We start from the raw sequence: 23,474 nt of genomic DNA on the forward strand, positions 1-23,474 counted from the left end.
AACATAATCCTAATCAAATTACCTTTTGAGAAGATGACCTCATTTATTTCTGCTCTGAGAAAATTAACATTATCTCAGTCAAATTTTTTCATCTTCTCCAGTTTTTCTGTACTACTCACTATAGTCTGTTCACTGAGTTTCTGCATATATCTTCACTATTGGTCTCTCTCTTTTTACCTCTTTCTTTCTTAAAGTGTTGTCTCTACCTAGACTCTTGGTCTCAATCTATATTACTTCTTCCTGGAGTTTCCTTCCTCTAGTATTTCCCACTCTTTCATTCATCTGCCTTAAACACCAGGACTGTCCTTAAAAGCAATGAAAATAAAAGACCCCTTGCCACTGCTACCTCATAAACTGTTTTCTGTCTTCCTTTTTTCCTTTTCTGTTGCACCACCAGCAGCTGGTCACAGGTTCAGAGTGGCAGCTACACTCACAGACACAGTAGACTTCAATCTAACGCAGTAGCTGTATAGAACATTAAGGACAGGAAATATTGTCCAGTTATCTGTCATAGCACATGTTTTTTGGCTCTCTTCACCTTTGGGGAGGGCATGGTTAATCGTTGGAGATGAGGTTAGTGTGTGGTGTTCATCTTGACACCTGCACATGTCTACATTTACTGAATGTAAATCATGTGAAGTCATCTACATATGCTGTTGCCACTCTTTAGCTTCTAAAACTGCTTTAGAGCCAGGTTTCTGTCCTTACGAATTAATAGGAACTGTATCTTGAAAAATTTCAAAGGATCTATTCAGTAACCAAATTCAGGTCTTTTCCCTCTACCTTAAATACCTGTAGCATTGTGTTCTTTTGAGAACCTTAATCATTTGAAATTCTCTTTCCCTCTGATTTTCACAAACCTTCTTCTCCTAGTATTTCTATTATTGGTTACCCATTTCAATCAATGACTGCCTTTTCCCCCTCAATTCCTTCTGCCTAGTAAACGAGACATTCCCCAATATTTTCTTCTCTTTCTTACAGATCTTTTATTTCTCCCACCTCAATTAAAACTTCATAAAATAACTTTCCCAAGCTATAGTATCACTTGTATTTGTGTGTTGCACATGACTGCTTAGATCCTACATTTCTATTTCAAACTCAATATAGAGTAAATTGATTTGTCATCATTTCATTCTATTTCCAGCTTGCATTTTCTCTTCTTGACTTTCTTGTTCTGTTCATGACACCATGATTCATGCATTCATCCATTATAGGAAATCTGAGAGCTACTGTGTTCTGTGTGTTAGATGTTAACAGACCTTTGAGGGAAAAAAATGTTTTGTGTTCAGGTTAAGATTGAAAAATGTTAGGTTGAACAAAATCAAACATTTTTTTAAACCACTGAACTTCTCAAACCTTTGATAAATCAATGGGTTAATCAATCATTTCTAAGAGGATTAGTCCCAAAATTTATTTAACTATAGAATTCTTTTTTAAAAATAAAATCCACGTGAGAAATGCTCTTAAAAAGTGACCTTTGACTCATCTCCCTCCCATACTCACCCAGATTTGAGTCTTCCTCCTCCTAAATTTGTTTTATAATCCTATTTCCTATAAGTTTATTCTTTTTCGCCATGACTGGCCCCACCCTTGCTGAGTCCCTTATCACCTTACACTTAACTTAGTAATAAAATTTTCTGTTGGTTTCCTTGTCTCCTAACATTGCCCCCTCCAATCCATCATCTTCAATGACACCCACTAATTCTTCTTGAAACAATACGTTGACTACATTATTACACATCAGATACTCTCAAGTCTATTCAAATTCACATGGCTGTGCCAAGGCATATTTCCAGTTTACTGGCTCATTAATTCTATCCATGAGCCCTCTGATTTATCCAAATTTTATGCTTTTCCACTCCCTGAACAGGAGTTGTACTTCCCCTTATTTCTGTTTGCTTATTCTGTATCTCTGCTTATATTGCTACCATCTCTCCAACTTCCCCCCATGCTTAAGCTGCATATTCTTTCAGACCTCACTCAAAAGCTATGTTTACAAATGTGTGTTCCCAATTGTCTGTGATTTTTTTCTTTTTTTTGCCCTATTAAAGTTGTTAGTTTATACCGCTTACATGGCTTACAGTTTCTTATTTTGATTGTGTATGTGTGTCTGTCTGACTGTCTTAATGTTTCCTACAGGTTTGCAGATCCTGTTGAGGTAGCTCTAATAACACATAGAACAATTTTGTGCTTGTATTTATTTAATAGTAAATATTTATTGAATGATACATTAATAATAAAGTAGGTAACTTATCAGTTTATTTGCATTCTTATATTCTTTTTAGGAAGAACTCTTACTAGTGGCTTATAAAGAATGTCACAAAGCTGTGATGAGGTGCAGTACAGGTTTCAAATCTAGTAGCAAAACAGTAATACAATTGTGTGGTCATACTTTGGAAACTAAGTCCTACAAAGTATCTGAAGATCTTGTAAGCATACATCTGCCACTGTCTAGGACTCTTGCTGGTGAGTGTTTATTTGGTTCTTGCATGTTTCTATTAGCTTTGTTTTCTGTAGATAGTCATAGTAGAATCAGTACTGCTTTTGTGAGCACATACTTAGATCAGATACTACAGTTAAGAACTGTCACTGTCCTTCAAAGAGCTGTGACCAGACATGTCAGTGTGTTTGTTTACCTGGATCTTTTGTTATCTGGCTCAACTCATGGATCCTCATAGTATACACTTTAGGACCAACTTGGTAACTTACTGCCTAACCAAGCGTATAGGAAAATCTTGTTGCAGTTTTTTCACCCTCTTCTCTATCTGATTGCACCAGTGATTCTGTCACTATTCCTTTCACCACTGAAAGAAAGAAATCATAGATTTCCTTCAATCATCCTTTGATTTGCTCGTCCATGAAAATTGGCCCTGTCAGTTTTTTTTCTTCTTTTAACAACTTTGTTGAAGTGTATGTATTTATATTTTTGTGGCGAAATATACATAAAATTTACCATTTTAATCATGCTTAGTTATATGATTCAGTGGTGTTAAGTATAATCACATTGTTGTACAACCATCACCACCATCCATATCCAAAATTTTTTCATCTTCCCAATCTGAAATTTTGTACCCATTCAACATAGCTTCTCATTCCTTGTTCACTGTCATAGAAATTTTCTGTCTCTATGACTTGACTACTCTAGGTATCTCATATAAGTGAAATCATTCTTGTATCCTTTTATAACGGGCTTATTTCACTTAGCATAATGTTCTCAAAGTTCATCCATGTTGTGATGTGTATAAGATTTCCTTCACCTTTAAGGTTGGATAGTATTCCATAGTGGGCTTCCCTGGTAGCTCAACTGGTAAAGAATTCACCTGCAGTGCAGGAGACCCCAGTTCCTGGGTCAGGAGGATCCCCTGGAGAAGGGATAAGCTACCCACTCCAGTATTCTTGGGCTTGCCTGTGGCTTAACTGGTAAAGAATCCGCCTGCAGTGCAGGAGACCTGGGTTCAATCCCTGGGTCGGAAAGATCCCCTGGAGGAGGGCATGGCAACCCACTCCAGTATTCTTGCCTGGAGAATCCCCATGGACAGAGGAGCCTGGTGGGCTATAGTCCATGGCATCGCAAAGAGTCGCACATGACTGAGCGACTAAGCACAGCACAATATTCTATAGTTTGCATACCACATTCTGTTTTTATCTATTCATCCTCCAGTAGATGTTTAGGTTGCTTACAACTTTTGACTATTGTTGAATAATGTTGCCATGAAGGCAAGTATCCAAATATCCGTTTGAATCCTTGTTTTCAGTTCTGGAGTTATACACCCATAGAGTGGCATTGCTGGATCATAAGATAATTCTAGTTTTTAATTTTTTGAGGAGCCACCATACTGTTTTCCATGGCAGCTGCGGCATTTTACATTCCCATCAACAGTGCACAAGGATTCCAGTTTCTTTACATCCTCATCAACATTTGTTATTTTTTCTTTTAAATAACCATCCTAATGAGTGTGAACTGGTATCTCCTGTGGTTTTGATTTGCATTTTCTTAATGATTAGTGATATTGAACATTGTTTCCTGTGCTTACTGGCCATATATATTTATTCTTTGGAGAAATGTCTGATCAAGTCCATTGTCTATTTTTTAATCAGATTTTATTGTTGAGTTATTGGAATTCCTTGTATATTCTGGATATTAACTGCTTATCAGATATATGATTTCCTGATATTTTCTTCCATTCTGTGGGTTGCCTTTTCACTCTGTTGTTCGTGTCCTTTGATGCACAAAAGTTTTTAATTTGGTATAGTCTTAATTTATTTTTCCTTTGATTACCTATGTTTTTGATGTCATATCCAAGAAATTACTATCAAATCCAATGTTGCAAAGTCATTTCCCTATGTTATTTTCTAAGAGTTTTATAGATTTAGCATCTGTATTCAGATTGCTGATATCAGTGTTAGGTAATTTTTGTATGTGGTATAATTGACATGTGATTTTTATGTCACTTCTATTTTTACAAAAAGAAATAACTAGATTAGTTTTTATTTCTTTTTATTTTATTGAGATATAGTTGATTTACAATGCTGTGTTAAATTTCTGTTGGACAATAACATAGTTAAGTTATATATACATATATATATATACACACACACACACACACACATTTGTATATTCTTTTTTCATAATGGTTTATCACAGGATATTTAATACAGTTCCCTGTGCTATACAGTTTTTATTTCTTTTGATACTTGGTTTGTGAGGAAAATCATTTCTTAGGAAGCAGCATAATATTTATATATATATAAATAATACAGTGTAGGATCTTAAATATGTTAGTAATACTGTGTTTCAAAATTAGAAATCAAAACTTTGCATTCTGAGGCGTCATATCTAAGCTCAATTAATGTATATTTAAATTTCACAAGTTTTCAAACTTGATGAATTAACTGGGAAACAAATCAACTGGGTTTATTGCTTTCTCATCTTTTTCATTTTTTAACTTTTAGGTCTTCATGTGCGTTTGAGCAGGCTGGGTGCTGTTTCAAGACTGCATGAATTTGTGCCTTTTGTAAGTGACTATTAAATTCTGACTTGCTTGTATTCTATTTCTAAATACCTCTTGGTTGAGTGGGAAGAAAAAGATATTTTGAAACCTACCTGAATAATTCCCAGTTAATAATTTTATGTCTGTGTCATAGAACATTGAAACCTGAATCATGGTGACTTGGAGTCCTCTAGTTCAAGCCCTTCCATTTTACAGATGAGAAAATGGAGCAATGTATATAGTGCCATAGCATCCAAACCTCTGAGAAATATTGACATTGATCTCACTCTGTTTCAGGAGGATTTTCAAGTAGAGGTACTGGTTGAATATCCTTTACGTTGTCTGGTATTGGTTGCCCAGGTTGTTGCTGAGATGTGGCGAAGAAATGGGCTCTCTCTCATTAGCCAGGTATGGCAAGGCGTATTATTCATATTGTGTGTTCATTTTCTGCTTGCTTTTTCCTTTATTAATTTATATTTTACTTTGTATCCCTGGATTCTGCTCAGTATTTTTGTTTTCTAGCTCTTGTGTAAACTCAAGGAAGTTCTAGTGATCATATGGACATTTTCTTTAATCCTCTTAAGTGGATAGGTCAGGTGAAAGCCAGTAGTACCAGCAGAAACTTTCCCACTAATAGATGTCTTTTCTGAAGATTACCTTACTTGGGAACTGTAAACTTCCTACCACCAGTCTTAATTGAACAGCATCTTACAATTTTTCCCTCTGTTCTAGAGCAAATAAGGAGAAGTACTTTTCCTGAAAGATGGGAAATGAATTGTAAAGATACTGCTTGGGAGAAAAATGGCATTGATTGATTGTAGGAATTTGGTTTACTTTTTTTGAAGTGGGTGTTTTAAACTTGGTATGTTTTTCTCTGCTCAGTCATGTCCAACTCTGTGACCCCATGGACTATAGCCCGCCAGATTCCTCTGTCCATGGAATTTCCCAGGCAAGAATGCTGGAGTGGGTTGCCATTTCCTCCTCCAGGGGATTTTCCGGACCCAGGGACTGAACCTGGGTCTCCTGCATTGCAGGCAGATTCTTTACTGCTAAGCTACCGAGGAAATTCTCGCAATTGAACTTGGTGGGGGAGTCAGTTACTTTGTTACACATTTTGAGAATAATAACTAGTATAGAGCATTTTAAACTCTGAAGTATTTTCATGCATATTTTCTCACATCATCCTCCCAAATCCCTTAAAATGATTCATAAATTTACAGCTTTTTTTTTTTCTGCTACAAAGTAGTTATTGGGGTTTCTAGTTTAGAAAAAATTTAAAGAATAGTTTTTGCTGAGAATTTTGTTTGAAATAAAATGATTCTCTTAGCTTCTGTTCTACCTTTTATTTTATAGGTGTTTTATTACCAAGATGTTAAATGCAGAGAAGAAATGTATGATAAAGATATCATTATGCTTCAGGTACCTATTTAAATTTGTTCTGATGTGTGTCATAACCTTCCTTCCTATATTCTTTGTAATAGGAGAAGATATTATAATAACTTTTTTATAACTTATTATTGTATTATACTTTTATTTACTTAAGTTTTTCTCACTGTTGAGATGAATATAGAATCATAGAAGCAGAAAGGACTGCTACATTATCTTCTGCAGATTTACCTTATTCTCATAGCCCTACTACTAGAGACAAAATGTTTCTCCATTTAATACATAGAACTATGGGACTTGATTTCTTTCACAGATTGGTGCATCTCTAATGGATCCCAACAAGTTCTTATTACTGGTACTTCAGAGGTATGAACTTGCTGATGCTTTTAACAAGACCATATCCATAAAAGACCAGGTAAGTGATAGAAACTGATATGTAAATTAATCCAAAGAAAATATTAATGTTAACTATTTTAATCATATATAAGATTATTTATTTATATATGTATATCTCCAAGCACCACACACATACATAAAACATACATATACTTCTGAATGTACATACATATATTCTTTTTACTCTGTAAAAATTAGAATGTAGTTGGCCCTCCATATACATGGATGCAGAATCCCGACCTACTAGTCAGTATATATAAGGGACTTGAGCATCTGTGATTTTGGTATCTGCAAGGGTCCTGGAGTAATCCCCTGAGGATACTGAGTGATGACTGTATACAGATTAACAAAAAGGAGAAGAAAATCACATACAACTCTGCCTCCTAGAAATGATCACTTTTAAAGTTTTGGTGGTGTTTGTTTTTAAAGGAAAAATTGAATCTTTCATATGTGCTATTTTGCAATTTGCTTCCTGTGCTTAATGAAATATTGTGATACGTTTTTTTTTCTTGGCATTAAAGAAGTATAAAACTGCATCATCTTTTTTAACATAATTTTTAATGGCTGTGTAATATTGCACTTTATACTTTAGTCTCCTATTGCTGAAGGGGTTTTTTGATTTTTGTTGCTCTTCTAAACATCTCTGCACCTCAAGGTTTAAATACTTGCCTACTTATTTTGTTAAAATAAATTCTTAGGGGTAGATTTGCTGGAGAATGCAGCATACCCTTTCTTATGTTTCTTGAATAGATATTGTCAAACTGACTCTCTCTAGCAGTATATACATCTGTAATGGCACTGGTACTTTGTTGATCTAATGTGTGAAAGATGGTGTTTAATTTTTGCAGTTTTTTAGTTATCAGTGAGGTTGACTTTGTTTTCATGATTATTGACTTTTTTTTTCTCCTTTTTGTTAGTGAATTATCTGTTCCTGTCCTTCACCTTTTTCCTGTTTCTATAAAAGTTCCTTATTTAGTAAAGATATTCTTTATTTGTATTTATTACCTTTTTTCAGTTTATAGTTTGTCTCTGGAGTTTTATCACCTCTTCATTGTTTTAATATTTCATACCGGTTTATAAAGTAGCCTTTGTAATTTATGAATTACATTATTTTATTCTTCAAATTAGAAGTCACTTACAAAGGCCCAAAGAATAGGGTACAAAATACAAAGCTAATTTTGTCATGTTTTTATACTCAGTGAAAATGAGTATCTAATTTACTATAGTATTTAAGTAACAGGTGTTTTAGGGAGGGGTACACTCACCATAGCTGTTAGTTACATATTTGTAGCCACTGTCTCACCAACCCTATTAAGAAGGAAGCCACAGTACAGGGAAAGTTCAAGGTTAAAGAATTCTTTTGCTGACTGAAGGCTTGGTGGGTAATAAGGATAATAAAAACAATAATAATATTTAGCAATTGTTACTGAGTTCTTCGGAGAAGGCGGTGGCAACCCACTCCAGTACTCTTGCCTGGAAAATCCCATGGATGGAGGAGCCTGGTAGGCTGCAGTCCATAGGATCACGAAGAGTCGGACACGACTGAGCATCTTCACTTTCACTTTTCACTTTCATGCATTGGAGAAGGAAATGGCAACCCACTCCAGTATTCTTGCCTGGAGAATCCCAGGGACGGCGGAGCCTGGTGGGCTTTGCCATCTGTGGGGTCGCACAGAGTTGGACACGACTGAAGCAACTTAGCAGCAGCAGCAGCAGCAGCATTGAGTTCTTATTACATGCTGAGTATTGTGACCTTGTAGAGTTTGAAGTCAACAAAAGGGAATTATTCATCTCATAATTCTCTGTTGCTGTGGTCTGAAAGAAAATACTGGATTGGCTGGACTGTCAGTCTGATCCCCAAAAAAATGTGTTTTATGGTGGCTTTTGGTTCTTATGTAACTAATTTTTTCTTTTATAATTCTACAGGATTTGGTTAAGCAGTATAATACCTTAATAGAAGAAATGCTTCAAGTCCTCATCTATATAGTGGGTAAGAGTAAAAGATGTTTTGAAACAGAGCATGAGTTACTTTATAGAGAGAACATTAGTAAGAACTCTAAGTTACTTTGTTCTTCTCCCAAATATAGCAGAGAATGTTAGAGATTGACATGACTAATGTGATTGATACGTTTAGAAACTCACCTTTAGAAAAACACAGCTATTACATCTTCATTTTTCAATACCTGATTTGTAATTGTTTGGACTTGTTTGTAGAGGTCTGGAAAATAATTACCCTTGTTAGAAACATAGATGTAAAATAACTATATGCTAGGGGCTAAAAATTTTATATATATATATATATATTTAAAATTTCAGTGTAACATGCATCTAAGTAAGATGTATTTTCATCCAGTTCTATTAAATTATTTTGTGCCAATATTGGCCTTACTTCTGCTTTTATATATTCTATATTATAGTCTCTTGATTTTACCAGCTGTGTAAAAGTTCTTAACTTCTTATTCTGGCTCTTGTTTCTTACTTTACTGTAGGAGACACTGCTTTGTATTAATAGTTCCTGGTAAGGATTCTAGCCATTAGCCGAATCTGAAAACATGGGTATATTTTACTTGCTGTTTGTCAGGGGCTAGTTGCTGGACTAGCTGCTTGTCTCAGCAGAAAGTGTGGTAAACCTTCATTGCCACGTGAGATGTAAATCTTCCAGGCACCAACTCTTCTGAAATAATTCCAGAGTATTCTGTAGGAAACTTCTGGATAAAAATGGACAAGTTAAAAATGTGAAAAATATTTTTAAGTTGATGATATACATTACTAGATTACAAAACTTGAGGGGAATTTTTGTGTTTGTTCTTGGAATACTATGAAGAATTTATGCTACTGCATATTAATACCATATATTAGAATTGTCAATAGGTTTTGGTATTTTATATTTTCACTATTTTACTATTGCTATTATATTGCTGTTATTTTGTTTACCTAAATTCATTGGATATTTCCTTCTATGTCATTTTATTTTTAGTTAATACTTGCTACATTTCTAAGTTTATTACTTTTAAGAGCCATCATTTTTTAAAAAGTGTATGTATGTGTAAAATCTCTGGTAATATTACAGAGAAAACATCAATAAGTGTAAAAGATTTGGATTAAGAATCATAAGATCTAGTCTTGACCTTGCTATAAACTATCAAGAGCATACCATTTACATTTTCAGGGGCTCACATTCTTGATTTGTAAAATGTAAAAGTAATCTACATGATCTATAAGATTCTTTCTAGCATGAAACTTACAGAGGGTACTGTTCTAGGGAAAAAATGAAAATTACAGTGTATTTAAAGAGTCTGTTGAGAGTGAATTAAACTAACAAAATCTCATTGTTTTGCTGATTTGTAGAATTCAAATCTCTTAGACAAAAAAACAATCTTGTCTTTGTACTCTAATTACCCTCTTATAGATATATCACGAGACTTTGTACACATTTAGTATTGAAATCATTAAGTACTATTGAATACTGTGACGTAAGATCAAATGTATCAACTCTTCTTGAGGCATTGGGAATTAGATGCTGTTGACACCAGTGACATTCCCATAGTTAAAATTAGCTGTTTTCTCTCTCCATTTGGCAGTTTATTGAGATAAAAAATAGAAATCTGATCATGTGGGCATGCTGGCAATAGCATCCATTTCTGACACACATTACTGTTTTGTCATTTAGCCTATACAGACATTTTTAAGTATTTTGTCTTTTAGTTTTCACTTTGTTCTTTCTTAAATAACAAGTAGAGACAAACTTGAGAAAGATCTTGAAAGAAAAGCTGTTGTTTCATGATCTTTTGTTGCTGCTGTTCAGTTGCTTAGTTGTGTCTGACTCTGTGACCCCATGGACTACAGCAAGCCAGACTTCCCTGTCCTTCACCATCTCTTGGAGCTTGCTCAAACTCATGTCCATTGTGTTGGTGATAGCATCCAACCATCTTGTCCTCTGTCATCCCCTTCTCCTCCTGCCTTCAATATTTCCCAACATTAGAGTCTTTTCCAATGAGTGAGTTCTTTGCATCAGGTGGCCAAAGTATTGGAGCTTCAGCTTCAGCCTCAGTCCTTCCAATGAATATTCAAGGTTGGTTTCCTTTAGGATTGATTGGTTGGATCTCGTTGCTGTCCAAGGGACTCTCAAGAGTCTTCTCCAACACCACAGTTAGAAAGCACCAATTCTTCAGCGCTCAGCCTTCTTTATGGTCCATCTCTCACAGCTGTACATGATTACTAGAAAAACCATAGCTTTGACTATACAGATCTTTGTTGGCAAATTGATATCTTTGCTTTTTAATATGCTGTCTGGGTTTGTTATAGCTTTTCTTCCAAGGAGCAAGCATCTTTTAATTTCATGTTGTCCCATGATGGCCACTACCCTCTTTTTTGTTTTTTTGATTAGTAATACATGCTTATTTAATTGAGGGGCTTTGTTTATAATATTTGAGTGTGTGTGTTTAAGTTAAGACAAGCCCTGTGTTACTCAGATCTCTGTATTTTTCTTCCTCTTTCAGCATATAGACTGTTGTTCAGGTTTAGAAACATGTTCAAATAACTTTTGGTCACTCTCTCATAGATTTGATTTAATGTAGTGTTCTTTATTTACGTGGAAAGCAATTAACTCTTACTTTTTCTTTTCATTTTTGTATTAGGAGAGCGTTACGTACCTGGAGTGGGGAATGTGACCAAAGAAGAGGTCACAATGAGAGAAATTACTCACTTGCTTTGTATTGAACCCATGCCACACAGTGCCATTGCCAAAAATTTACCTGAGAATGTAAGTCCAGTTTTGTTTTTTTACTCCATTCGCATCAAGATGGGATAGTTTTTTCTTTTTCTCTAATTGAAAGCTCTTGAAGTTTTAGGAAAATCCATTTTGATTTTCAGATATAAAACTCTCACCATTAATTTTTTAGTGGTATAAACCTTAATTCTGGGCTTTGGGGCCTTAGGTAACATTTTAGAGATATTCTGGCTATTTAGAAAACACCTTAGAGCAATAAACTCTTTAATTTTTTTACTTTAACCTAAATTTTCTCCAGAGGAGGAGATAACTTTGTGAAATACTGAAACTATTTGGGTGGTGTGTTAGTCTGGGTCTTCTGAGAAGCAGATGTCAAGATAAAACATTTAAGTTTTTATTAGGAGCAATGACTGTGAGAGGATTGATGAGGGAGCCGGGAAAGGCTGGGGGAGCCATCAAACTGTAGTGCAAGTCTGATCCCAGATGAAGAAAGAGGGAAGGAAGATTAGGTAGGAATGTCCTGGACTGCTGGGTAGTCTAATCAAGGTTTGGTGCCTTCCCACGCCTCCCTGAGTGAGCCTGCATTAGTGTCTCTGTTCCTCTAACTGGAGGTCTGCAGGGTGCATTCTCATAGCCGTCCCAGGTGATCTTTACATTCAGTATTGTTGATATTTAAGCAGTAATCCTAAAAGATTATAAGTCATATTTTTAACACATATTTTTAAATTATGCATTAGAACAATGATTCTTATAAGAGGTTAAACTTACCTTTACTATCAAGGCTTTCCAGAGAAGTAGAATAGAAATAAGCCTTGACTCTTGGTCATTTTTCTTCCAAAATATCCATAGTGCTTTTCTAGTTTCACTGTTAACTGATTCTCAAACTTTAACCATATCACCTTCATAATTTCTGTACATCTGTCTACCAATTTTAGAAATTACTAGTACATTTTAAAATTAACTTACATTTTCCCTTAGCATCTTTTTAAGCAACAATACGATGAAATAGTAGGTTTGACATTCTAGATTAATTTTTTCTTAATACATGTTAAGATACATGAATAACTGTTCAAAAATTTAAGGATATAGAACTGTGCCACCTAAAAACAATTTCACATACCATCAGTTCAGTTCAGTCACTCAGTCATGTCCAACTCTTTAGGACCCCATGGACTGCAGCACGCCAGGTTTCCCTGTCCATCACCAATTCCTGGAGCTTGCTCAAACTCATGTCCATTGAGTCAGTGATGCCATCCAACCATCTCATCCTCTATCATCCCCTTCTCCTCCCGCCTTCAATCTTTCCCAGCATCAGGGTCTTTTCCAATGAGTCAGTTCTTCACATCAGGTGGCCAAAGTATTGGAGTTTCAACTTCAACATCAGTCCTTCCAGTGAATATCCGGGACTGATTTCCTTTAGGATGGACTGGTTGGATCTCCTTGCAGTCCAAGGGACTCTCAAGAGTCTTTTCCAACACCACAGTTCAAAAGCATCAATTTTTCAGTGCTCAGCTTTCTTCACAGTCCAACTCTCACATCCATACATGACTACTGGAAAAACCATAGCTTTTACTAGATGGACCCTTGTTGGCAAAGTAATGTCTCTGCTTTTTAATATGCTATCTAGGTTGGTCATAACTTTTCTTCCAAGGAGCAGGCATCTTTTAATTTCATGGCTGCAGTCACCATCTGCAGTGATTTTGGAGCCAAAAAAAAAAAAAAAAACCATATTTAAATAAATACCGTAAATAATTACCAAAAAAATACATACCGTATTTTGCAAAAAAGTAGCAAGCTTTAATGTATACCCTTACTTTTCACTGCTTTCAAGTACTTTTTTAAAGGAAGCTAAATTTCTTAATTTTTTGCAGCACTGTAGGAGCCTATGAGCTTGCTTTAGTATATTGACTAAGTCCTTATCCTGATTTTAAATGACTTCATTTAAAAAAAAAAAAAAGATTCCTTGTTGGGACTTCCTGGTAGTCCAATGGTTAGGACTCTGCCTTTCCACTGGAGGGGGCGTGGGTTCAATTCCTGGTTAAGGAACTAAGATCCCACATGTGATGTAGCTTGACCAAAAAGAAAAAGAAAAATTTTTTGTTAAAGGGAAAGTTCAAGCCAATTTAAAAAAAAAAAAAAAAAATTACAATTGCAGAAGCCAGCATATATTTGGACATCTACTTGCCTGGAAAATCCCATGAACGGAGGAGCCTGGTAGGCTGCAGTCCATGAGGTCGCTAAGAGTCGAACATGACTGAGCAACTTCACTTTCACTTTTCACTTTCATGCATTGGAGAAGGAAATGGCAACCCACTCCAGTGTTCTTGCCTGGAGAATCCCAGGGACAGAGGAGCCTGGTGGGAGGCCGTCCATGGGGTCGCACAGAGTCGGACACGACTGAAGTGACTTAGCAGCATATATGTGTTTTACCATAGATCCTATTTATTTTGTTACCTTGGTTTTAGGGATTAGTTCAGCATGGACATGTGCTTAAATGATTTGGGTGAATAACATACGAGATAAAGAAAATAACAGTTTATTTGAATTACTGGTTGTATGTGTATACATATATGGTAAATTTAGATTAAATTTCTTCCTTAAGCAATTTATACAGGCATCCTACCTCTGTTAAGAAATCCATCCCTCAAAGCTAATAGGTTTTAGACCTAATTTTTAAATATTGGAAATTGATCTTATTTTGAATTATTTTTAAAATACTCAGAAATGCCTTGAAAGGGTATTTCAGTTCACAGTAAGAGAAAACAAAGTCATTATGTGAAGGTAAAAATAACAAAAATATCGTTTCAACAGGAAAATAATGAAACTGGCTTAGAGAATGTCATAAACAAAGTGGCCACATTTAAGTAAGTACTTAATATTTATGCTTATTCTGAAAGGTAGGTCAATCTTTGTCTTGTAATTTGAATTCTTGTAGAAGTTCTGAAGTTCTTTTCTGAACTCCTAAAAGCAAAATTCAAGTGTAGACAGAAAGGGTGAGGTCTAGGGGTGCACTGAAGGCACTTAGTACCTGTATGCTGAAGAAGGGAGTGTTTTTTGGCAAATCAATGAGAGATATCCACTTTTTATGTTAGGTGACTTAATAAGTAAACAAACCTTTCTGATAGTCTCTTTCCCATCAATTCTAAGCCGTGACTTCATTTATTCTATTAAATTTTCATTTTGTATACTAATTTAAAATTTTTCTCTGCTAGGATTAAAATATTTTGCAATCGTTTGATTCTTTGAGATGTGTAAAATGGAAATAAGATTTTAAAAGGTTAATTCTTGAAATTAAAATAATTGATACTAGTAGTGAATTTCTACTTGTTATTGTCACAAACTCATAGATAAATTGCTAGTGTCAAATACCTTTAAAAATAGAATATAGCTTTTTTATGCTCAAATAATATTCAGTAAGATATTTCACTTACTTTGATAGAGAGCAAAAGCTGTTTAATGTGCAGTAATATGCCTTTTGGCTTTAGTGTTTTTCCTTATAGTTCTCTATAGAGGATTCAGTATTTCATTTGAATTTACAATTTCCTAAGGACATGATATCTTAACTACTATTTTAGATTTCACCTTTGACAATGCAGGCTTTAGTCAAATAGGCAGTCTTAGGCTTCAGAGGCTAAAAACAAAGCCTTAGCGATTAAGTAGAGCATGGGATCAGATCTACGTGGTATAAAATAAACTTTTTCATATTTGTTTAAATTTCATAATTATGAGACACATCTGTTACCAGGACTTTGAGCTTACAGTGTTAAATTTTTTAGTTTATTTTCATGAAATGAAATTTGTCATTCAATTTAAGCAAGCTGAATAAGATGTGATTGTTTTCTTTCTCTTGATTTTAAGATTAATTTTTAGGTTCTTACTTTGTGTTACTTTATACTTCAAGGGCCGTGTAGTTCACCTCTGTATTTTCTGTCTTTTTAGGAAACCAGGTGTATCAGGCCATGGAGTTTATGAACTGAAGGATGAATCACTGAAAGACTTTAATATGTACTTTTATCATTACTCCAAAACACAGCATAGCAAGGTATGAAAAGTTACCCTCTTCGATAAATAAACCGAAAATGCTTTAGGCTTTCCAGCTCCATAGACAATTCCCTGGTTTTTCAGTAGTTTCATACTGGTTTTCATTATTAGAGGGCACTATCTTACCCAAGAAATTAAAATTGAATCAATAATACTATCTAGTATGTAGTCACTATTCAAATTTTCCTGATTATACCAAAAATATTCTTTTTTTTTTTTTTTTTTTAAGAGTCACTGGATGAATATATTTATCTTAATACATATATTAATAATATGTAATAATATATTAATAATAAATATATTAAGGCTGTATCATTGCTTATTAACCCATTTGGTCAACTTTTCATGACTGTATATTTTTTTTTTTTTAATTTTATTTTATTTTTAAACTTAACATAACTGTATTAGATTTGCCAAATATCAAAATGAATCCGCCACAGGTATACATGTGTTCCCCATCCTGAACCCTCCTCCCTCCTCCCTCCCCATTCCATCCCTCTGGGTCGTCCCAGTGCACCAGCCCCAAGCATCCAGTATCGTGCATCGAACCTGGACTGGCAACTCATTTCATACATGATATTTTACATGTTTCAATGCCATTCTCCCAAATCTTCCCACCCTCTCCCTCTCCCACAGAGTCCATAAGACTGTTCTATACATTGGTGTCTCTTTTGCTGTCTCGTACACAGGGTTATTGTTACCATCTTTCTAAATTCCATATATATGCGTTAGTATACTGTATTGGTGTTTTTCTTTCTGGCTTACTTCACTCTGGATAATAGGCTCCAGTTTCATCCACCTCATTAGAACTGATTCAAATGTATTCTTTTTAATGGCTGAATAATACTCCATTGTGTATATGTACCACAGCTTTCTTATCCATTCATCTGCTGATGGACATCTAGGTTGCTTCCATGTCCTGGCTATTATAAACAGTGCTGCGATGAACATTGGGGTACTCGTGTCTCTTTCCCTTCTGGTTTTCTCAGTGTGTATGCCCAGCAGTGGGATTGCTGGATCATAAGGCATGTCTATTTCCAGTTTTTTAAGGAATCTCCACACTGTTCTCCATAGTGGCTGTACTAGTTTGCATTCCCACCAACAGTGTAAGAGGGTTCCCTTTTCTCCACACCCTCTCCAGCATTTATTACTTGTAGACTTTTGGATCGCAGCCATTCTGACTGGTGTGAAATGGTATCTCATAGTGGTTTTGATTTGCATTTCTCTGATAATGAGTGATGTTGAGCATCTTTTCATGTGTTTGTTAGCCATCTGTATGTCTTCTTTGGAGAAATGTCTATTTAGTTCTTTGGCCCATTTTTTGATTGGGTCATTTATTTTTCTGGAGTTGAGCTGTAGGAGTTGCTTGTATATTCTCGAGATTAGTTGTTTGTCAGTTGCTTCATTTGCTATTATCTTCTCCCATTCTGAAGGCTGTCTTTTCACCTTGCTAATAGTTTCCTTTGATGTGCAGAAGCTTTTAAGTTTAATTAGGTCCCATTTGTTTATTTTTGCTTTTATTTCCAATATTCTGGGAGGTGGGTCATAGAGGATCCTGCTGTGATGTATGTCAGAGAGTGTTTTGCCTATGTTCTCCTCTAGGAGTTTTATAGTTTCTGGTCTTACATTTAGATCTTTAATCCATTTTGAGTTTATTTTTGTGTATGGTGTTAGAAAGTGTTCTAGTTTCATTCTTTTACAAGTGGTTGACCAGAGTTCCCAGCACCACTTGTTAAAGAGATTGTCTTTAATCCATTGTATATTCTTGCCTCCTTTGTCAAAGATAAGGTGTCCATATGTGCGTGGATTTATCTCTGGGCTTTCTATTTTGTTCCATTGATCTATATTTCTGTCTTTGTGCCAGTACCATACTGTCTTGATAACTGTGGCTTTGTAGTAGAGCCTGAAGTCAGGTAGGTTGATTCCTCCAGTTCCATTCTTCTTTCTCAAGATCGCTTTGGCTATTCGAGGTTTTTTGTTTTTCCATACAAATTGTGAAATTATTTGTTCAAGCTCTGTGAAGAATGCTGTTGGTAGCTTGATAGGGATTGCATTGAATCTATAGATTGCTTTGGGTAATATACTCATTTTCACTACATTGATTCTTCCAATCCATGAACATGGTATATTTCTCCATCTGTTAGTGTCCTCTTTGATTTCTTTCACCAGTGTTTTATAGTTTTCTATATATAGGTCTTTAGATTCTTTAGGTAGATATATTCCTAAGTATTTTATTCTTTCCGTTGCAATGGTGAATGGAATTGTTTCCTTAATTTCTCTTTCTGTTTTCTCATTATTAGTGTATAGGAATGCAAGGGATTTCTGTGTGTTGATTTTATATCCTGCAACTTTACTATAGTCATTGATTAGTTCTAGTAATTTTCTGGTGGAGTCTTTAGGGTTTTCTATGTAGAGGATCATGTCATCTGCAAACAGTGAGAGCTTTACTTCTTCTTTTCCAATTTGTATTCCTTTTATTTCTTTTTCTGTTCTGATTGCTGTGGCCAAAACTTCCAAAACTATGTTGAATAGTAATGGTGAAAGTGGGCACCCTTGTCTTGTTCCTGACTTTAGAGGAAATGCTTTCAATTTTTCACCGTTGAGGATAATGTTTGCTGTGGGTTTGTCATATATAGCTTTGATTATGTTGAGGTATGTTCCTTCTATTCCTGCTTTCTGGAGAGTTTTGATCATAAATGGATGTTGAATTTTGTCAAAGGCTTTCTCTGCATCTATTGAGATAATCATATGGTTTTTATTTTTCAATTTGTTAATGTGGTGTATTACATTGATTGATTTGCGGATATTGAAGAATCCTTGCATCCCTGGGATAAAGCCCACTTGGTCATGGTGTATGATCTTTTTAATGTGTTGTTGGATTCTGATTGCTAGAATTTTGTTAAGGATTTTTGCATCTATGTTCATCAGTGATATTGGCCAGTGATACTGGCCAGAGAGAAGAAATACAGCTCCATCCACCAGAACATCGACACAAGCTTCCCTAACCAGGAAACCTTGACAAGCCACCTGTACAAACCCACACACAGCGAGGAAACGCCACAATAAAGAGAACTCCACAAACTGCCAGAATACAGAAAGGACACCCCAAACTCAGCAACTTAAACAAGATGAAGAGACAGAGGAATACCCAGCAGATAAAGGAACAGGATAAATGCCCACCAAACCAAACAAAAGAGGAAGAGATAGGGAATCTACCTGATAAAGAATTCCGAATAATGATAGTGAAATTGATCCAAAATCTTGAAATTAAAATGGAATCACAGATAAATAGCCTGGAGGCAAGGATTGAGAAGATGCAAGAAAGGTTTAACAAGGACTTAGAAGAAATAAAAAAGAGTCAATATATAATGAATAATGCAATAAGTGAAATCAAAAACACTCTGGAGGCAACAAATAGTAGAATAACAGAGGCAGAAGATAGGATTAGTGAATTAGAAGATAGAATGGTAGAAATAAATGAATCAGAGAGGATAAAAGAAAAACGAATTAAAAGAAATGAGGACAATCTCAGAGACCTCCAGGACAATATTAAACGCTACAACATTCGAATCATAGGGATCCCAGAAGAAGAAGACAAAAAGAAAGACCATGAGAAAATACTTGAGGAGATAATAGTTGAAAACTTCCCTAAAATGGGGAAGGAAATAATCACCCAAGTCCAAGAAACCCAGAGAGTCCCAAACAGGATAAACCCAAGGCGAAACACCCCAAGACACATAGTAATCAAATTAACAAAGATCAAACACAAAGAACAAATATTAAAAGCAGCAAGGGAAAAACAACAAATAACACACAAGGGAATTCCCATAAGGATAACAGCTGATCTTTCAATAGAAACTCTTCAAGCCAGGAGGGAATGGCAAGACATACTTAAAATGATGAAAGAAAATAACCTACAGCCCAGATTATTGTACCCAGCAAGGATCTCATTCAAGTATGAAGGAGAAATCAAAAGCTTTTCAGACAAGCAAAAGCTGAGAGAATTCTGCACCACCAAACCAGCTCTCCAACAAATACTAAAGGATATTCTCTAGACAGGAAACACAAAAATGGTGTATAAATTCGAACCCAAAACAATAAAGTAAATGGCAACGGGGTCATACTTATCAGTAATTACCTTAAACGTAAATGGGTTGAATGCCCCAACCAAAAGACAAAGACTGGCTGAATGGATACAAAAACAAGACCCCTGCATATGTTGTCTACAAGAGACCCACCTCAAAACAGGGGACACATACAGACTGAAAGTGAAGGGCTGGAAAAAGATTTTCCATGCGAATAGGGACCAAAAGAAAGCAGGAGTAGCAATACTCATATCAGATAAAATAGACTTTAAAACAAAGACTGTGAAAAGAGACAAAGATGGTCACTACATAATGATCAAAGGATCAATCCAAGAAGAAGATATAACAATTATAAATATATATGCACCCAACACGGGAGCACCGCAGTATGTAAGACAAATGCTAACAAGTATGAAAGGAGAAATTACCAATAACACAATAATAGTGGGAGACTTTAATACCCCACTCACACCTATGGATAGATCAACTAAACAGAAAATTAACAAGGAAACACAAACTTTAAACGATACAATAGACCAGTTAGACCTAATTGATATATATAGGACATTTCATCCCAAAACAATGAATTTCACCTTCTTCTCAAGCGCACATGGAACCTTCTCCAGGATAGATCACATCCTGGGCCATAAAGCTAGCCTTGGTAAATTCAAAAAAATTGAAATCATTCCAAGCATCTTTTCTGACCACAATGCAGTACGATTAGATCTCAATTACAGGAGAAAAACTATTAAAAAATCCAACATATGGAGGCTGAACAACACGCTGCTGAATAACCAACAAATCACAGAAGAAATCAAAAAAGAAATCAAAATTTGCATAGAAACGAATGAAAATGAAAACACAACAACCCAAAACCTGTGGGACACGGTAAAAGCAGTCCTAAGGGGAAAGTTCATAGCAATACAGGCACACCTCAAGAAACAAGAAAAAAGTCAAATAAATAACCTAACTCTACACCTAAAGCAACTAGAAAAGGAAGAAATGAAGAACCCCAGGGTTAGTAGAAGGAAAGAAATCTTAAAAATTAGAGCAGAAATAAATGCAAAAGAAACAAAAGAGACCATAGCAAAAATCAACAAAACCAAAAGCTGGTTCTTTGAAAGGATAAATAAAATTGACAAACCATTAGCCAGACTCATCAAGAAACAAAGGGAGAAAAATCAAATCAATAAAATTAGAAATGAAAATGGAGAGATCACAACAGACAACACAGAAATACAAAGGATCATAAGAGACTACTATCAACAATTATATGCCAATAAAATGGACAACGAGGAAGAAATGGACAAATTCTTAGAAAAGTACAACTTTCCAAAACTCGATCAGGAAGAAATAGAAAATCTTAACAGACCCATCACAAGCACGGAAATTGAAACTGTAATCAAAAATCTTCCAGCAAACAAAAGCCCAGGTCCAGACGGCTTCACAGCTGAATTCTACCAAAAATTTAGAGAAGAGCTAACACCTATCCTGCTCAAACTCTTCCAGAAAATTGCAGAGGATGGTAAACTTCCCAACTCATTCTATGAGGCCACCATCACCCTAATACCAAAACCTGACAAAGATGCCACAAAAATATTCTTTATAATTATGTTGGGGTAGGAGGATTCAATCAAAGATCATGCACTTCATTTGCTGTCATGTTTCTATAATCTCCTTTAATTGGGAATACTCTTTTTGCCTTTTTTTGTTTTTCATAACATTCACATTTCTGTCAATGTCAACTAGTATAGGCTAGTTGTCTTTTAGAATACCCAATATTCTGGATATGTCTAATTTTATTCCCATGAGTAGATTCAAGTTAAGCATTTTGGAGCAAGAATACTACATAGGTGACATATTGTATCTCATCAGTAGATGCATAATGTCTGTTTGTCCTATTAAGGAAGATGTTAAGTTAGATCACTTAGTTAAGGTGATGAGTGAAGTTAAGTTAGATCATTCAGTTAAGTTTGATGTCTGGCTTTGTTGTTATAAAATGAATGAGTTCCAGTTTTTAGTACAATGCCCTGTATATAATAGACACTAGGTAAATATTGTTGACTGAAAGAATTGGGGAACTAAATTAATGATGAGGATTATTACCATCTATTTTGCAGTGACCTTCCCTAGGACGATGATTTTGTTTCTGGAATAAGGTAGCATTTGAATACATATTTCAGTATGTAAAGTATTTTGGTAGGTTTCCTGCCTACTTTAGAGTACTCCATTTGTTTCATGCTTGTCAAGTGTTATATTTTAAGATAGGCCTTTTTTTTTTTTAATATATATAGGCTGAACATATGCAGAAGAAAAGGAGAAAACAGGAAAACAAAGATGAAGGTAAAAGTGAGATTCTAAATTGACTGACTTTGTATTCTGATTTTTAGCAGCAAAGCATATAGTGTTTTGTTTTTGTTGTTTTTTTAAGTGAGCAACTAATGGAATGCAAAGAACCCTTTGTTTCTTGTTGACATATTAAGACATAGTGTACATCAATGGTGATAGAATTTTAAATTTTAACAAATGGAGTTCATTTTGGGTGACTTACATAGTGACTCATATTTCCCATAGTATTGATGTTTTCAGTGCTTTAAAGATAACAAAGATCCTATGTTGTTTTGCATGTAGTATATGATTCGATATTTGAAATTTAACATGTCTGATAACCCAAATAAAATAGTAACTGTTTATCTCTTCTGACATTGATCTCCTCCCCACCTTAGCATTACCACCACCACCACCTCCTGAATTCTGCCCTGCTTTCAGCAAAGCAGTTAACCTTCTCAATTGTGATATCATGATGTACATTCTCAGGACCATATTTGAGCGGGCAGTAGATCCAGATTCTAACTTGTGGACTGAAGGAATGCTCCAGATGGTATGTATACTGAAAATATTTTCTCTCTTTCAGATACTTTCTCTACTTCATAGAGGTCTTCAGGGCCTGGAGAAGTCTACCTTTCTGACCTTCAGTTAGAACCACAGCTAGAGCACCTGAGACCTAAAAGCCATTGAAAACAGCTCAGATGTGGCAGAGATTTCCTTGTGACACAGTCTCAGGCTTTTAGGATCCTTACTCTTGGGAATAATTTACATTAAAAAAAATAAATAAAAACAGAGGAAAAATGGAAAAGGCCTATTCCTGCTAATAATAAATTGGCATGTCATTATCGTATCACAGTTTCCTATATTTTTGATTTCACATGTACTGTTTCATAGAGTTGTTTGAGACTTAGCTCATTAAATGGAAGCAACTATTTTTTTCTCCATAGTGTTATAGATAAGTTACTTAATAATGTCACCTTTGGTAGCTATAATTGGATATTTATTTAGCACCTGCCTAACTGAATTTCCTTGACTGTTACTGATCTAGAGGCTGTAAATGATGTCATACTCTATGTGTGTCTCACATTTTTTCAATAACAGTGGTAAATAAATGCACTAAAACTTTCAACCCATAGAGACATATTTGAAGTCAAAAGGTAAAATTTTTCTTTCTGCCTCCTAGCACCCTATCTAAAAGGTTTGTGTCTTTTGGAAGTCATTCCGCATTAATGCATATAGGCCTAACACATGCTCAGTAGCTGCATATTCCATTATGGACATCTATGATGCATTTAACTATCTCCTATTAATATGCTTTTAGGTTGTTTTTAGGTCTTTGTATAACAAAGAACTGGAGAAGGAAATGGCAACCCACTCGAGTATTCTTGCCTGGAGGATCCCATGGATAAAGGAGTCCATGGGGTCACAAGAGTCGGACATGATTTAGTGACTAAACCACCACCAACCATAACAAAGAACACTTCCCAGGTGGCTCAGTGGTAAAGAATCTGCCTGCCA

At 35.2% G+C, this 23,474-nt stretch overlaps 1 protein-coding gene across 3 annotated transcripts in view; it reads left to right on the plus strand.

Annotated features, from left to right (window-relative positions):
- The window catches only part of UBR1 (ubiquitin protein ligase E3 component n-recognin 1), a 160,235-nt gene that overhangs the window by 59,403 nt on the left and 77,358 nt on the right, over positions 1-23,474 (plus strand). For all 3 annotated transcript variants that reach the window (XM_006066177.4, XM_044925139.2, XR_006542864.2), the window contains 11 exons: positions 2,286-2,466; positions 4,954-5,015; positions 5,289-5,399; positions 6,345-6,410; positions 6,691-6,792; positions 8,700-8,763; positions 11,411-11,535; positions 14,314-14,366; positions 15,442-15,544; positions 21,923-21,971; positions 22,355-22,509. In XM_006066177.4, coding sequence (XP_006066239.1) covers positions 2,286-2,466; positions 4,954-5,015; positions 5,289-5,399; positions 6,345-6,410; positions 6,691-6,792; positions 8,700-8,763; positions 11,411-11,535; positions 14,314-14,366; positions 15,442-15,544; positions 21,923-21,971; positions 22,355-22,509 — 1,071 coding nt within the window. The remainder of the gene's footprint in view (positions 1-2,285; positions 2,467-4,953; positions 5,016-5,288; positions 5,400-6,344; positions 6,411-6,690; positions 6,793-8,699; positions 8,764-11,410; positions 11,536-14,313; positions 14,367-15,441; positions 15,545-21,922; positions 21,972-22,354; positions 22,510-23,474) is intronic.

This window comes from Bubalus bubalis, chromosome 11 (assembly GCF_019923935.1).
Source record: "Bubalus bubalis isolate 160015118507 breed Murrah chromosome 11, NDDB_SH_1, whole genome shotgun sequence".
Lineage (NCBI taxonomy): Eukaryota > Metazoa > Chordata > Mammalia > Artiodactyla > Bovidae > Bubalus > Bubalus bubalis.